Genomic DNA, 17903 nt, shown 5'->3' on the forward strand with positions numbered 1-17903 from the left:
ATGTGAAATAGTAAGGCCCTCTGAATGTAGGTGATAACCTCCTTTCCCTTGGGCACGCTGATATTCTGCTCTGCAGGTAGTGACTTACATAAAACACAGACTCTCCTTACTGTAAAGGGAGTTAATAAGAGAAGATAGATCTTGCTGGTTTGTTCTTAACATTATTTTATGCTGTTAATGAGCTCTCTCATTCATAGCAGGAGCAATTTACATTCTCAGGTTACCTTGCCTCTCTTAAACTAGATGCTGAGTAAATTGAAATATGTAAACATGAACATGCTTAGCACAGTTTCAAAGTGGCTGCAGATTCAGGACCTGCCATCTTTGGATTGTTTCTCTTCTGCTTTTGCGGCTGTTTCTCTGAAGCGTTAGTCCTAGTTAATGCAACTGTCTTTCTTTTTGTAGCCTACTTAAAACCTGGAGAGTGCCTGATGTTGCTTTGCTACTAGCTGGTGCTTTTTTTTAAGTAAACAAAACAAGATATGTTTACCTTAAGTTTTGTGTAGGTAAGTAACATGTGCATGTCTCCTGTTTCTCAGTCATTTACTAGGTGAATAACTTAACTTGGTTTTCACTTTTTTTTCTTTTTTTTTTTTTTTTTTTTAGTGGAGCAATGCCAGAAAAAGATGTTTACATGGTTTGAGCTAGCTTTCAGGTCACTGAAGATAACCAGTTACTTGCTACAGTGCTCTTGACTTTAGTTCTGATTTTCACTCAATTCACATAGCAGAACAGGTGTGAGGAGGAAGGCTACCCAGTATGGCAGCATGCAGTTATGCTCTGTGTTGTGCAGATTTCAAATGCATTTTATGTAATGACCAGAAAGACATGTGTGAACACAGAATGCCTTTAAAGAAGGTGTGTTCACCTTTTAAGTGTGGATTATAGTAACAGAGCCTGAAGACTGTTGGTGCAATACAGTAGAGAGTTGCATCTTTGGCTTTTAATGGTTCCTTCAGTACAAGCTGGAAAAGTAGGTGTTAGCATCCATGCCCAGATGGAGCTTTTAAAAGGATAAGGACCACATGAATTTATACCGTTCCTCCATATGAATTAATTTCAGAGTCAAGGGGTAGTGTCTTGGTGCTGGCTTAGGAATTTGGGGACAGTATTTGCTTGGAGTTTTACTGGAAAGGGCAGTGCCACAAGGGCTTTATTAATGTAGTATAGCATAATTTTTCATTTACTAAAACAATTTAGATGGCATAACATAGTCACTACTGCTTTCTGAAATATATAGGAAGGATTGTGGACTCTCTTTTTCTGATGCAAACTTGGTTTTAGAAAAGTGAAATGTTAATTCCATAAGTACAAATTAATGCTTTTCCTGGGCAGAAGATAGAAGTGTCAACTACAAAGTAATGGTGCTTATTTTGAGTTGGCTTTTTCCGTGGAAAGACACATCTGCTTTTAAAAATTTTGACTATATTGTCTCCAGTATTCTAACATGGAAAATTATGTCAGTATGGTTAATGTTTTTAAGTGACAGAGGCAATTACCATTTATATAAAACATTTCTGAACATTAAAACTATACTGATTTCTGTTTAAAAGTAGCTCTATTTTAAGTTTAGGTCCTGCTGGGGTTGGCACACAGAGAGGACACAAATCTTGGCTCTGGTGCTGAGTTTAGTAGGAATGGAAGTGGATGCACCCTTGAATGTGCCAAGTTTGAGCCTTTGGTTCTGACTTGCCCATGTTTATTTCAGTTGGGATGGTGCCAAGATACCCCCTGAAGCTGGGTGGGTGCTCACTACCTGTGTACAGTATGTGCCTACCTGTTTACTATCCATATGCTCTTTTGGATGCATACAGTACATGTGTAATGTGAACACACAACAGCATTACAGTTGCCCCTAGGTCCTGCACTGTCCAGTGCGCCTCTGGAGTGGGTGAGAAATGGACATGGTAATTCTGAATTACAGTGCAGGCAAGTGCTGTAATTCTATTCCTCTGAGACACTGGGGCGGGATGCTCCCAAGCGCACATTTCAGTGATGCTGTGGTCCTTCTGGGGAACACATTTCCAAGTGTGAGATGTCTGCTTCAGAGGATCTCTCAGCAGAATACCAAATGCTGCTGTTACTTGAACTTCTTTGAACTGAAAAGGAAACACATTACATTGTACTTAACAAAGCAGAAGAAAGTAGTTTCACATGAAACATTAATAGTAAATATGTCAAAAATAAGTCCACAGACTTCCGTTTATCAAATGTGAACTAATGTAAGACTTAAAAGGTAATTATGGGGTGGGTTGAGGTGGGTTGAATCTTCCTTTGTTTCCGCTGTGAATTCTACGGAGGCACCCAGAAATAAGGTTCCTCCTGCTCTGAACATCTGTGTTTCAGGAGAGATGTCACCAGCCAGTACTTGCTGTGCTAGCCTCTTGTTGCCAGAGTTGGGATTTTGCTGGGGCTGTACATGCTCTGAGCAAGAGATGAATTTGAAGTGCGGTGCAGGCAGCAAATGTTCCTCTTCATTCCTCCCACTCTCTAGCAACCACAAACCCTTTTTGCAGAACCCGTGTGCTCCTTCAATTGAGAAGAATTGCAACAGGTTTAGTAGGAGGCTTTTGCTGCTGTAGACAAACTAGAATGTATTTTTCCCGCCTGTCAGCATATGTAGTGAATGTAACTCGTAACATCTTAATTCTCTTGGTCAATTTTACAAGGAATGTGGAAAGTCTGAACTGCTGTGAATAGGACAACACAGAAAGTCCTATTGTGTTGGATTTCCTAAAAGAGCGTGCAGCCTTGTTCCATTCTCAGTGATTCACTGTCAGAGAGCTGCTGACATCTGTACTCAGTTGCCTTTTGCCATCAGTCTTTGAGAACAAAGAGTAGTGCCAGAGATTATTTTTATACTTTGAGAGATCATCTGTTGAGATCATGCTTGGACACAACTCTTAATCAATTCTTTCGTAAGTGAAGCCAGTAAGTGCTGAAGTATTCACCACTCACGTGTGGGAATTAAGTTACTTTTAAGCTGTCCTTGCGATCACTTTCTCCGTGTAAAATACAAAGCTGTAAAGAGGGTTTGAGGTTTTTCAGTGTCAGATATAGGCAGCGTAACCCATTGGTTGGGAAGAGACATCTAGGAGTTGGAATATCTTTTTGCTGTTCCAGACGCTGCTTTTGACTTTCTCCCTGACCTTTTCACTGCTCAGTATTTCAGCTTGTGAGACTTGCCAACTGTTCTGGCATTTCTTTGTCCATCTTGCATCACTTGACCCTTCAGCTGCCAGAAGTTCTTTTCTGTCTTGTCTGTAGTTTTGTATGCTTCTCCAGATAGTTACAGTTGATCATCTTCTGTATGCAATTTCTCTCTAGCTTTGCCAGTTTTACAGAATAAGACATCTGAAGAGGAAGCCTGGGCAGAAATGTGGAAGATGAGGGACCACTCCATTCTAATCACACCTTCACTTTTCCAATCACATTGGTAGCAGCAACCTTGTCTTACAACTGTGTGCTACTATGTGAGGAAAAAGCTGAGGACATGTGCGTAACAAGTAACATGCAAAAGTGTAACAGAGACAGTGTTATCTTTGTAAGTCGCTCCTTAAGCCTTCAAAACCCTTTTTTGTGGTGTGACATTTCGTAATCACTGCTAAATCAGACATGGTATATCTGCACTTGAGTAAAGATAGCCAGACAGATTGTATGTAAAAGTTACACAAATATTCTACAGGTGGAGTCCAACTTGACTCATAGAAGGCAGTGGGATTAGGAAGTGATGGAGAGAACAAAGTGTCATTTCTAGGTGTCAGAAGAGAATCTGTAATGGACAAAGTGCTCTTAGCTGTGCAATTTCATTATGCCTCCTGCTGCCACAATAGTAGTGGAAGGACAAGAAAGGGTTTGTCTGAATGTTGCTGCATGGATTTAAACAGAGTAGGACCTAATGGCAAAGGCAGCAAAAGTTAACCTATGACAATTACCCAAAATACTGATCTGAGAGCATGATGCTGTAGTCACAGAACTGCTTCAGTTGCTTTGCTTTACGTAGCGGCAGCTGACAGGTACGGGGGGCACTGAAATACTTATGTTACCCAGCTATCTCTACCAAGGAAGCCAGTGTGATTTTGTTGCTATATGGGGAAGAAATAAGTTCTAGCAAGTAGAGAAATTATGTGTTTAGGACTAGCTCTGATCTCCATTCGGTGCTGACTGCAGAAAGGACAAATGGGAGGCAAGAGGTTCTGAATCTGCAGTCCCCCCATCTGCCAGCATTTTGTACCAAAGACCATGATAAATACGGAGGCACTACTATCGATCATTGCTATTTCAAGAACAATTGCAAAGCATCTGGCACACTTCACCTTCCTATCCACCAGCTTGAGCTGAGTGCTGTCCTGAACATGATAGGGCAGAAGTTTTTTGAGAGATTAGTCTGTTACATGATTCCTAAAAGGTAGGTCTGATGATGATCAGTGACCCTAGATGCTAGATTCATACCGGCACAAATGCAGCTGGTACTGTGGGATTATGGTGAGTGGAAGTGAACTAGTGTCCAGACCTCATCTATAGGGTTTAAAATCTATAGGGCAAGTGCATAAGCACATGTATACTAACACTAGTCACAACCACAGAAGATAAATATGCACACACAAAAGCTGACATTTTCAAAGGTGCCTGACAGAATTTGTTAATTAATTTCCATTGTAACTCACAAGAAGTTGAATACCTTCTTATGCTCTTTGTAAATTCTCTAGTCCCATTTTATTTTGGCTATTTATGGCTAGCTGTGCTTGAATTCCTGTAAGCAAACAGTAGGATTGTAAGAGTTTGGCTAGTGTAGGAATATATGTAGGATGGTTCTGGTGTGGAAATGCAAATCATGTACTAAAGAGTTATATTTGACCAAGACCTCAATTTTCTGGCAAAATTATTTGGTCTTGGTTTTGGAACTGATCCCAAAATGCATTGAAAAAGTCATGGAAGTCTTTCCCTTAGCTTCACTAGGCGGTGGATCAGGCCTTCTACAATCTGACTGCTGATAACACCTCTCACAATTTTTTATTGCCTAAGTAGTAATTATTTAGGCCTTGGAAGTGAAATTCTTTCAAGTAAAATATCTTCAGGCTGTCCTCGATAGGACAAAAATTGAGAGTGGGGAATGCAGAACAGCCAGATTTCTGTGATTAGGACTATTATGTATCTGTGATTATGTATCTGTGATTAGGAGTGTTACTGCCATTAGACAAAAGGTTTCTCAGATGTCTCAGAAAACCTTCTGCATAAAAGTATAATGTCTGTTCTAAAGTTTTGTGGAGGAAAGCTACTGGGAAGTGCACTGCTGCAGCTTTTGAAAAAGAACAAGACAGGAATGCTTTAAACTCTGTCCTTGCAGTGACAGAACTTGAGACATGCTCCTTGCAATGTTCATCTCGTAAAAATGGTTGCTAAGCGCTAGCAGAAAGTCAGCTCTCTTTTTAAGTATTTTTCTAGCTCTTTGACATGGTTTTTCCTTCCATGTGCAATATCCTGTTGACACAACAGATGAGTAGCAACTGATTTGAAGCACCCTGATGGTGAGAAATAGGCCAATCTTTGCTTCCTGCAGCAGTTGCTCACAAACGCATGCCTGTGTTGTAGCAGAGATTCAGGTGTCTTGAGACGTATAAGTAAGAAATGCAGACAATGTTTTCACATACTAAATGGTTTTACAAAGTTGTTACTCAGCCAGACTAAATCAAGAAAAATCAAAAGGAAACTCACTGGTCAGAGGCAGCACTCTGTCCCTGGAAGATACTGATAACCTTCAACTTAGGCACTTATGCTCTATGTATGTATAGGTCATGGGAAATAAGGAGGAAGGAACCCAAAATTAGACATCACTTGGAAAGTGAGTTCTTCATGTAAGCGTTGCTCTTGAGAATGTAAGAGAATACTCTTCATGTAAGCATTACAGTATTGAAGTAATCTAATTTTATATAGAACCATTGTGTGTCAAACATTTTTATGAAATTTGCACTTGTATGTGTGTGTATATATATTTGGCAGATATCAATGACCAAGTCAATTGTTGCTGCAAAATTGCAGCCTTTTACTGGATATCTGTTAATGTGTCTGACATGGAGAAGTCATCTGCATGCAGTGTTGCATTGCTTTCCCTTTTGGGACAGCAAGGGGATTAGACTTTGTGACAGGCTGCAGGAGTACAGTTCTGGGGCAGGCGCTTTGGTGGCTTCTCATCTTTATCCGTTTTGTGCCAGGCTGACATTGGGCTGCAAAGGACCTGATACAGCATCTGAGCAACAGCAAAGATGAAGAAGGGTTGCTGGAAGTGAACACTGACGATGTTTTGCATGCTTGAAAAGTGCTATCTTGGCCATGAGAAATTTCAGTGAGAATAAAAACATACTGCAAACCATCAGGGTTTCTTGCCAAATGGGTCATCTTGGTGCAATCCTGTGACTTTTCATTGTAACTGGATTTGCTGTGCTTTAATGACTTTCTCTGACTATTTCCTGGCAAAGCACTGGGATCTGGGGGAGCTGCCCAATTCCATATTTCAAGTATCGAGTGAGTGGTAGCCGAGGAGAAACACTTCCCTGCTTTCTGTGCGTGGCACCGGCACAGCCCTTCCACATTGGCAAGGAGAACGTAAGTGCAGTTATTTGCCTCCTAGACGGACTAGTGAGAGAGGCAGATGCCCTTATGGGAGCAGAAAAAGGTTGGATTCGGGCCAGCAGTGGTAGATGGCGATGGGCTCCGTTGACCAGGAGATGTTGATGCAGAGCCAGTGCATCAGGGAACATTTCTCATTTTGTTTACTTTGCACTCCCAATGTCCAGACAAGCCCAGGAGAGTGAGGCCACAGCCAGCCCCAAACAAATAGATCGTGTAGCATTTGTTCAGTTCTGGTCATTACCTAAACTGGAGATTGGCCAAGTCAGTAGAGTTGACTCTGCCAGCAAGTACAAGTTGTGTTTCCTGTTCAGAAGACGGGTTTAAGGAATACGCTCATTTAGAGCTTGAAAATGCATGGCTTTCTGCCTTGTCTCATGAGAGCGAGAGAACTTGGAGTATGTTGATGTAATTCCACATTTTGTCATGTGTTATTTACATACTGTTTGCACCTCGCTGTTCTCTGCATCAGTGCCAGCACCCTGGTATTTATGAAATTTATTTTTATTATTTTGGTGTTGAAACAGCTGTAAAAACAGCTAGTGAAAGTGAGCCAGCTGCTGGAATTTCTGATTCCGAGTCTGGTTTGTAGTAGGCAGATTCTGAAAGGGAAGGAGAGATGGAAAACAATGAATAAACTTAATCTCATGACTAAATACAATTCCCCTTAAGAAAAACAAGTTAGGTGGCTGAAATTTTAACTACTGAAGAAATCACTAATAAATGAAATAATACAACTGTTTTGTACAGAAAGTGTCCAAGGATATACTACTGCTTTAAAGGGCATCTTACAGTTGCCTGTGAGGACTTGGGAGCAGTAGAATGTCATCTTTCCTACACCTCATTTGTTTTAGTATTGCAGAAACAGTTTAAGATATAAATTTTACCAGCCAAAGAGAAGTAGATCAATTAACATTTTTCCTGGCTGTCTAAAATCCAAATACTTAGTTTGTACACTGGTGTCAGCACCAGTGAAATGTGACTTTGTGGAACAAAATTAAAAATAACCTTTCAGCCAAGTAGTTAATTGCATTTGACTTTGGTATTTAGATTCTTGTTTGTGGTCCAAGTGTAATAGGGACCTGATGTCCTTAATACTGCAGTGATACACATAATTACTGTATCTAAACTCTTCCTTTGTTCTTGCCCTGAGGCTGGCCCAAGCAGCAGAGATAAACTGATCAGGTTAGCTGAAGCTGAGAGCTGTGTTTTTCTGCGGTTGTGCAGCAAGGAGCAGGGGGTAGCCAATGGGTGATGATTTTGTTCCTTACTTTTTTCAGTTGCGATAACTTACCTGCTGTTTACAACGCTTTCCTTAAAGTATTTGCTAATTCACTTTCTAAGGATGTGAGTGGGAGGGCTGCTTCTTGGCATCTACTTTGGCCCAGCCAAAAACCAGCAGCATCCAAGACATTTCTGCTCATATTCAAAAAATGCCAATTACAACTTGGGTGTATTTCCTTTTGGAGAGAATGATCTTGTATAGCACAGATAAGTCTGTCCTCATTCCTGACACGTTTTCACCGTACACAGTGATAAGCAGAGGTAGGGTACAAGTCAATTTAATACAGCCTGCTGTGTATGGATGAAGTCGGTTCTTGGAGATTACCTGATCATTGCTTATTGCAAATAATTTCACCTAACCTGTCTTCCTCTTCCTAAAGAGCTAAGGTAACAAGTGAAAGAGCTTGGGCATGCAGGGATAAAGCTGTAGGGGTTTCGGAGGCTGCTTGGCCACTGCTTTGTTGCATTCGTAGTTAATTATTGCAGTGCAAAGTGAATGAAAAAAATATTACAAGAGCCCAGACCACCTTGAAGTGTGAGCAGACGTTTATGAACAAGGCACCGAGAAAGCAAGCTATTAATTTTTCTAGAGATAGCTGAATCTCCATTTACAGCTCCAGATTGGAAGGAGGCAAGGTTCAGTTCAGAAACTCAATGCAACATCTAATCTACTCTGCAGCCCCAGAGCTGCAGTTTTTGTAGCGTGTATTCTGGTGGTACATAACCCTCGCAGAAACCCTCTGTCAGTGTGGTCTGAGGCTTTATCAGCTGGTTCATTCCTGTTAGGATGTAATTGTAACCGCAGGCACAAAAAAAAAAAAAAAAAAAAAATCTTTGTCTGCTCCACTGAGAGCCAGACATGTTTCTATGTTTTGCAGGGACACTTTGCTCAAGTAAATGTAACAGGACAAGTGTTCTGGGTGACTCTAGGTGAACCCTAAAGAGGCAGGAGAAAGATTTTCTTTTCCTTTTTCTGAGAAGAATACCAAGTGATTTAAGTTTTGATCCTGCAATTTGTACTTTGCAATGAAACCTCTGTGCTTGTGTTGAGGCCCATTAACCGCAGTGGCACAGGGCAGTTAAGAGATTTAATCACAGAGATCGGATTCCAGGATCCAGTCCAAAGCAAGGATGTGACAACAGACTGTGTGTGGATATTAAAAGCAAAAAGTGTAAATGCACAGCAGAGATGGCAGCTGGAGAAGTTGTTCCAAAGGAGGGTAGGTGTGAACGGTAGGAAGAAAGGAGCCAAAGGAAAAATGGGCTGAAATCTATTGGAATCTATTGATCTATCTGACTCATAACTGGAATCTATTGATCTTTTTATTTCTTCTTGCTTGATTATATTGCAATTTATTTTACAATGGTATAACACTATCCAGACAAAGTACTTGTATTAATTGCTGGAGGGATGGTCTCATCTATCAAATGAATGTGTATCCCTGTTTCTAATCTACCTTAGAAGCTGAGCACATACCTTTGCAATGCTGATGTCTGTTACTATGTTCAGTAACAGTATCGTTACTGTACAGGGGACTGGAGCAGGATTGCCAGGCTTGGACTCACCAGTCTGTTTTGCCAAAGTCAGAACAGGAAGCTTTGGTCTAGATATTCTTAGTCAGAGATGTCTCCTGCCTGCAATGTCCAGAATATTTTCTTTTCCCACCCTGCTGTTTAGAAACAATAAATAGATTACCTATGAAGCTGACTTTCCCAGGCTCTAACAGCTGTGCAAGTTCCTGACTAGGCAAGAAAGGCTGCCAGTGGTAGTCTAGAAAGAAAAGAAAAGTGTTGTTCTTCAAGTACTTAGAGACAGTGGAATTTCACTGTTATTTTTGCACACTGCTGTGTTTGTGGTTATAGTCACATTTTACTCTGTTTAGGTATATGCTATTTGGCACACATAGGTCTCGGTTTGATTTGTATTTCAACTGAAAATATCAGAACTTGCAACTCAAAATCCTGAGTTTGTTGAGCTCTAAACTTAATAGGGGATCAGGAAGAGCCTTTTGACCATGAAGGTTAAGCACATGACTGCATGATTGTATGTACAAAATCCATCAGAAAGATTCCTAACTGTCCAGAGATGGTTAAAAAGTATAGTTTTAACAAGGCCAAAAAGCCACATGAAACTTTGTCAAGTTTAATTCCACACTTCAGCTCTGGTTTTGACACACTTCTCATGCCTTGAGTTGACGTGCCAAAATTCTGCATGATTTGCAAAATGTCTGTAATAAGCATGGCTGGACACACACTCACTTCAGTCAGGGGATTGCTTGTATGAGGGAATATGTAGCTATTCTTGTATTTACTGTCACCATTCCATTAAATGGACTTTAGTAAAACAAAGAAAAAAAGCCTGCTTGTCTGGTGGGGTATATTAAGCCTCAGAGAAGCAGAAGCTTCTTTAATATTCCCTGAAAGGCTCAAGCCTGTCGGGGAATATTAAATGGGGAGGCCCAGTAGTGAGAAGCATACTGCTTTCCTTAGCCTGAAGATGTACTGTAAATTCATTCCTTGTTACTGCCTGTAATCCAGCAGAACTCACCTCAAGAACCAGTCTTCCTCAGTGCTGGTTAAAATATCTTACATTGTACTTGAACAAATCTTTTGCCTCTTGCCTGCTTTTTAGCAACTCCGTTCATTATTATTATTGTTTTTATATAGGTGAGTAATATTCTCTCAGCTGATAGGGTGCTAGTATGAGAATAAGCAGGCAAATGGTAAATACTTTTCTAGTACACCTTTGTAGTTGGGGCATGTTTTTTTTCAATCTGTGTTGAAAGGAGCAAGTTACTGCCTGGATAATAATCTAATTATTTTACCTTTTTCCTCTTGTTTTCTCAACAGGAGAGTTGCCCAGTCCCAGTATGGAAGAACACAATAGCTCTGCAGAGACTCCCCCACCAAGCCAAGGGCGGCACAGTGCCATTAAGTGTGGGTGGCTGCGGAAGCAAGGAGGCTTCGTCAAGACCTGGCACACACGCTGGTTTGTTCTCAAGGGTGACCAGCTTTACTATTTCAAAGATGAAGATGAAACCAAGCCCTTGGTAAGTGAAAGGAGATAGGATGGGAGATGAGGGAGTAAAATAAGTTAATGCAAGCAGAATTGTCTGGTGTTTAAAGAACCAAACCTCTCCATCTCTGTCATTGACTCAGTACAACTTGGGATTTTGATTATAGTGAACACAAAACTGAGTCAGACCTTGGCAGTTAGTGTGGTTTCCCCATCAGGCTTGGTTCTAAAACTTCCTTTTCCAGGTCAGGTTTTCTCATTGCAGCATTTTAAAGGGAGTGAAGTGTACATGAAATTCAAGTAGCAAAAGTCAGTCAGGACTTCATTGAGGCAGATGAATAAGCTGTATTTGAAAGGGCACTGCTTATTTTTCTGCTGTTTAAAATGTGGAATATCCCTGCTTTGTGTCTTCCCAAATAGGAAATCCCGTAAGACTGTAGCCTGAATACATTGCCATCTGTCATGTAGAACAGACTGCTGTCTGCTGCCTGGTTCTGTTGTGGTGATTTACTGCTCCTTAATGCTAATCTATTTTCCTATTTATTTAGCTTTTTCACCAGCATGCTTTAGGGCCACCTATCTCTAGAATGCTATAAGAGTAGAGTAAATAATGATGCCTCTCAGGTCAGGGCAGGCCTGAGCCTCTGTGATAGTAAGTTAAGAGAGATCCTGTGCTAGCACCTGCAGGAGTATGATAATCCTATGTTAATCATTTCCTAGATGCTTGTGACTTCAGAAAAAGCTCTGACATCTGTGAGTTACCTCTGTGCAGATATTAAATATAACCGCACTCATATTTTTTATGCCTACTAAATTTTTAATGGTGTACCTTTATGTGGAATTTCACAGGGAGTTCTCAGAGATGTAAAGCCCATCTAATCTAGCTTCCTGTATGGAACAGGTCATGACACTTTGTCAAGCTTTGCAGCTTGCATTGTGGTGCACGTGTTAAGAAAACCCTTCAGTCTTGAGGTAATCATTCCCAAAGAAGGTTGTTGTACGAGTTAATTTCTAAGTACCAATTTCACAGCCTTGGTAGCTATTTGCCCTGGAAATTATCCCAGATAGTATAGGTTAATTAAAGAATGCACTGCATATTTACAAATTATGTGTTAGTATGACTATTTTGAATATGAAATAGCTAATCATTTCTGGGAAATCAAATGTATCTTTCACTATATATATTTTATTAATCAAGAGTGTAAAAAGCAGCCATCAAAATAAAAATGTTTATGGGCCAGAGCCTGAGTTTCCAGAATACAACTCTGCTTCCTAGCACTTGACATCTGCCAGTATGTTTGCATGCAAGGACTTCATTGCTTTTTGAGAGGTGACACAATGCTGTATTGCATCGAACTTTGTACAGCACTATGGAGCCCAAATTATCATCTTGTCTGTCGTGCCTGCCTAGTCATCTGTGGGATGACTTCAGAAGATCCTATTGACTTTGCTGCTTCCCTTTTGTGAAATGGAGGTGGTGATTCTGATCTTCTGATACCTTTGATAGGTTAGGTAGCAGTTGATTAAATAACTAAAAGTTTGTTTGAGTTTTCCATTTAAGTCTCAAGTGAGTTCATAAAGACACCTAGAGATACAAAGCTGGGGGGGGGGGGGGGGGAATTGCCTGCAGAAGTGTAACTTAAAATATGCCAATAGGTTTGGAAAAATGAATGGGCCTGTCCAAATTAGGATCAGTCAATATATCATCTTGGTGTAGCTTTGGAATGTTTCTGAAGCAAACTGCACAAGTGTCAGTTCCTGAAATATGTCCCAGGTTCAATGCCATGTACAGAAATGTTTTTTTCCCATTTAACTACATTGAAGGATTTGCTGCATTAACTTTGACAAGAAAATCACTATGACCTTCTGGGAACCCTGTTGTTCTTACTGTGGAGAACTAAAGCAAAGAACTCCACTGATACCATGAATTTTCAGTGCATAGGGATATCATTAGGAAATGGCAAGCAGTATTTTGTTATATTATTATATTAGCCATGTAGTATTGGATCTGTATTTAGGATAAATACCTGTTTATTCACTACTGGATTGTATAGTCTGTACAATGTACAATTGTACAATAATTATTTTAGACAATAACATAATGGAAGAGAGTTAATGAGTTTTTTTCCAAATCAGATTGTAGTTTTTATTTTGCTTACTGGTTGGTTGTGTTTGGAAGGAGGCAGAAAGCGGTCATTACTCATCCTGAGGAATGCTCTAATTGCACACCTTGTGTATATATATTTATAGAAGGTGGAAGAACTATAGCAGGAGAAGACAAGACAAGCCAGTGAGTTTATGTTCATAGCCTTAATGTGAATTACAGAAAAGCAGAATCCAGTTTCTGGTGTGAGTTCAGCAGGTCTTGGGCACCAGTTTGCTTAACGTTTGGGCTTGGGTCCAGTCTGTACCAGTAATTACGCCATGATGTTTGCATCTTTGAAAGTGATGGAGATATGAATGGAACTGAATTTCAGAAAAATATTATTATCTGTCAGACTTTATTCTACAAGTGACTGTGTATAATGGGAGTAAAGAAAAGAAATAACATCTTGTGTATAAACCATCAGTAAATGCTTTGGAATTCCTGAAGCATGCTCATTTCCTGCTAGTAATATAGATAGCTACCACATACGCTTTAGTCAATATGTGTACATCTCCTCTGGTGTCAGACTCTTAAATTTAAAAGTCATTAACTATCAGTGTGAGTGTGCGGAAATGTCTCTGCCAACCTGTGTCAGATGCCTACAGGCACACAGAGCTAGTGAAGAACAACAGAAGAAAAAGCAGTACACAGCTGTTAGTCTTATAGTCAAGGTCAGTGAACTGTCATTGATTCTTTATCATCATCAAAACCAAGAATCTTTCCCTTGTAATGTTTTATCAGTAAGAACAGCAGCTATCTTTTGCTCTGATATCCTTGAAAAGTCTCTGGGCATCTGGCAAAGATGGCATTTCTGTTCACTGAAGATGTGGGTATGGATAGCAATAATCTAGTTCATTCCAGAAGACAAAAAAACTAACAAATAAGTGAGCAAGCCATGTGAAGAAATAAAATCTGATTTCTGATAATTCTGTGTAATTTTTACTTCTTCGAAGTGATACTGGATTTTGCCTTGTTAATTCTTTTTACTGTCTTGGTAAGTCACCTTACTCCTGACAACCCATTGTACTTCAGAAAACTAGTATTATGCTGGATCTGAAGGTCAGCTATCCAAGCTTGAAATGTGGGCAGCTGAAAGAAATCAGCATTTAGCATTCCGCATTTTACAGTACAGCTGTTGTTTAAATGCAGCCCATGAAAATGTATTTCGTGCTTTCTTCTCTGCCTATGGTTAACTTCTTCAGCTGTGTCTGGGTTGGCATGGTCTTAATTGAAGATGGGAGGAGGAAGTCAGTGCCTTCTCAGTGAGACAGCATGCTTTTTCTGTGGTTTTGTGAGCAACAGGAGGGAGCTTCCAAGCATCATCTTGTTGCAGCTTTGCTGTTGCACTCTTCTGCTGTTACTGAGGAAGTGAGTTTATGGAAGCAGAGCTAGGTAACCTGTAGCTAACATTAACCTGACATTAAACAGGTACCTAGCACCTGTTTAATGTCATTGCCACTCAGCTTGGTTTATGGACTTGAATTTGAAGTGTGTACAGTAGAGATATCTTAAAGAAGATCTATTTCATAGAACTAGCCTTCAAGAAATACTTGTTGGTGTATGCCTGAAAGCAGACAATGATCTGCTGTTTCAATTTATATCCCATTCTGAACATTTTGGCATGCAGTTTTTATCCTCTAGATCTTGTTAAGCTCTTAACTGTTTGGCGTAAGTAATGCTAAACAGTATTCAGTGGCTCACAGGATCTTAGACAAACCTTGGGAAGGGACAGCAGATTTGAATGCTAAAGTGTGAATCTTAAACGTGGAATTTCAATCGGTCTTTGAAACTGAGTAAGTGGCAGCTGGAATCTTAAGTACAGGTCACCGTTTGTAAGGGAAAGACTGTCTCTGATGTGCAAACAATATATTTTGAAGTATTGCTTTCTGGCAAAATATGTGCTTCCCATTTAATTCAATTTGTGTAAAAAGATTTCATTGACAAAAAATCCATTTGATGGCATTAATAGGAAACATGACAAATTTCCGTTACATTTTTTAATTAAAATAAAGTTTCTAATGAATGTGTTAAATAGAAATTAATATGATAATTACCTAATTTGAAACTTAGTTTGTCAGTAGGGGAGATCTTTCAGTATTAGTACTGAATATGATTAAAGATTGAGCATCATGCTATTTTACAAGTTAAAAGGGAATGGATAACATTTCTGGGTGGAGGGAAAAAAAAACTGATTGTACATACACTTTAGAACTGCATCACAAGGAATGGCCATCTCTCCTTGTTGCCTAGAGGATTTTCAGTAAGGGAGATCGGAATGTTATTCACTCTGGTCTTTGTCTTTGGAAAGCCACAAGAACCAGCTTTCACACAAATACTGAAGAGCAGCATAGCAAGCAAAACAGCTTCTTAGTAGATATTGCTTTGGCTTGTAAGAGCAGCTCCCTCGGTCTTGCATAGGGGAGGATGTGAAGCACCAAGTCTCTGCATGCTTGGCTTCATGGGCCTTGCTCAGAACTCCACCTTTCATGGATCAAATTCAGGGGCTTGATGTGAAAACAGCAAGAAGTGTCCATACAACTGGTGATGATTTTTTTTTGGTTTTTTGTTTTCATTTCTAGGCAAAACACATTCTATTAGTCTAGGAAACAGAAATAGTCTTGGGATGGACATGTGCTACTGGGTGAGCCCTCACTTGTGTAGGAGCAGTGCTTTGAAATATTGAGTTACCTAGAACCTATTGCAAACTGTAAGGGAGAAATTAATCAAATACAATTATGCAGGTGTCACAAGAAGTGTGGGGGGTTCATAGAGAAAGCGTGTTTTTCGGGAATGTCACTGGAAACTCAATATGCTGGCTGAAATTATATAGGATTTTTTTGAGATCAGTAGTGATGTTTGCTAGTAATGAAAGGATTTACAAGAAAGGCTTTCTATTATTGGCTATTGGATACATTTTTTTGAGGGTGGTGAATACAGAACTTAAGAACCAAACAAATAAAAAGCCACCACAAAAAATCCATCAGAAAGCACACCTTAAACAGTTCACATGAATGCAGTGGAATGGAAGGATGTCCAACACACCTTAGACGAAGGTTTTAAAAAAGTCAAATGACATGGTATTCTGCAAAGGCAGTCAGCTGCCAATGACAGTCTCTGGAGCAGTCCTGATAAAAGGTTTCCAGCTGGTCTTGCTGAACTTTGTCTAAAAAAACCTAAAGTAGACAAGAAATGGTGGCCCCATTTTTCAGATGTCTGAATGGAGCCTCCTTGTGAATGACTGTATGCCCCTTCTAATAATTTCTGCTCTTGGAGTGCTTGTTGTTGGGTAAACTTACACTGCAGGTTGCAGCAGAGCAGTTGGCTTGAACTGAGCTTGGCGCAGTTGTGGCCTGGTTGTTCTTACTATCCCGTTGTCATTCAGCAGTCTGGAGTGTGATGTCTCCTTTATTTTCTTTCCCTTCATGGCTTTTGACTTTGCATACGCTCACTAAAGTAAGGTACTGCTCGTTGCAGTTTTGCACGCATCGTGCAAACTAGAAACGGATTTTGGGTTAGCCATGTGTTCCTGGTGTAATGATATTTCCTGTTTCTTGAAATGCTTAGTTGAAGGAAGAGAAGCCTCTGTGTAACATACCTTGCTATTTATGACAAGTGCATTTTTTTCCTTTCTGATCATTCTTGGTCTCCATCCACTGAACATAAGGTTTCTCAAGTTTTAAACTGAAAATTAACTTCTTAATCACTGATTGAGTTTCAGATGAGGCAAGAAGAGTTGTATCCTGTCTGATGTGAGTAGCAGAATCTCATGCTTTTTTTCTATTTGAGACAAAAACATATATGACCTGGCATGGCAACGGGCAAAGCAAATCTACATGGTCTTTCTCACATAGTGAACTGCTATGGTGGTGGCTGTTCAGCGCAGAAAATGAAATGAGAGCCCCAAAACTGCTTTGGGCTGTTTTTTATGGGTTTGCAGGGAATGACTCCTCAAGTAGATGAATATAAGCAGGCTTCTGCAACTCAAGCAGTGAAATTTCTGGAATACAGAGATGGTTATTGAAGGATAGGTATAGCTTTTACATACAGTAGAAAGTTCTGCTATTTCTAATACCTTTGCACCTTTGTAAGTTTTTAAGTAATTTATTGCTGCAGATTTCAGCAACTTATTTGTAGAGACACATTTTTTTACTGCAATGACTTATGTCAGTGCTATTAAAGGTGTAATACACTTTGGTCAGTACATACCCATGGGAATTTTGTACAAAAGAGATTAGTCTGATAAGGCTCAGTTTATTTGAAACCACAGTGTTTCTAATGTCGTTATTCTGTTGCTTGGGAAAAGTTTCTCAAATTCGCAGGACTGAATTTCTCTTCTCAGCCTGAGACGAATAGCCACAAGGTCAGTCACTGAGGTGCTCAGCTTGGAGGTGATCAAATTCCAACTTTAATCCCCTCTTCTGCTTCTTTCAGACCAAAAATGTGAACTTGAATTTTCAGTAATTGTTCTTTGTTTTGCTCCTTTGAAAAACTTTGGAGGCCTTGGGCTTGGCCCAGTAGGAGTCTTAAAAATTTTCACAGGAAGAAAAAAGGTTTCTCATCCAGCATTAACTGCCACGTTAATTACAGGAGTGTCACTAAGCACTGTGCAAGGTTATGGGTTCTGTGCCAAAATCAGGCAATTCTTGCTCAGTGCTTTGCCCCAGCTTATGCTGTTGGAAATTCAATTCCCCCTTGAATATGGTTTTTAGGTTTCAGTGCAATGCAAGGAATATTCAGTGTCTCTCTTAGCCAGCTTTGCATGTAGCAGTTGTGTCATTGTCTGTGACTGTACTGGTAACATCTACAAACTACTATCCTGCTACTGTACCA

At 39.9% G+C, this 17903-nt stretch overlaps 1 protein-coding gene across 1 annotated transcript in view; it reads left to right on the plus strand.

The window, feature by feature from the left end:
- ARHGAP24 (Rho GTPase activating protein 24) overlaps positions 1-17903 on the plus strand; it is a 222005-nt gene that overhangs the window by 25686 nt on the left and 178416 nt on the right. The window contains exon 2 of the mRNA XM_075500847.1: positions 10762-10961. Within this exon, the coding sequence (XP_075356962.1) occupies positions 10782-10961 (180 nt within the window). The 5' untranslated portion in view covers positions 10762-10781. The remainder of the gene's footprint in view (positions 1-10761; positions 10962-17903) is intronic.

This window comes from Mycteria americana, chromosome 4 (assembly GCF_035582795.1).
Source record: "Mycteria americana isolate JAX WOST 10 ecotype Jacksonville Zoo and Gardens chromosome 4, USCA_MyAme_1.0, whole genome shotgun sequence".
Lineage (NCBI taxonomy): Eukaryota > Metazoa > Chordata > Aves > Ciconiiformes > Ciconiidae > Mycteria > Mycteria americana.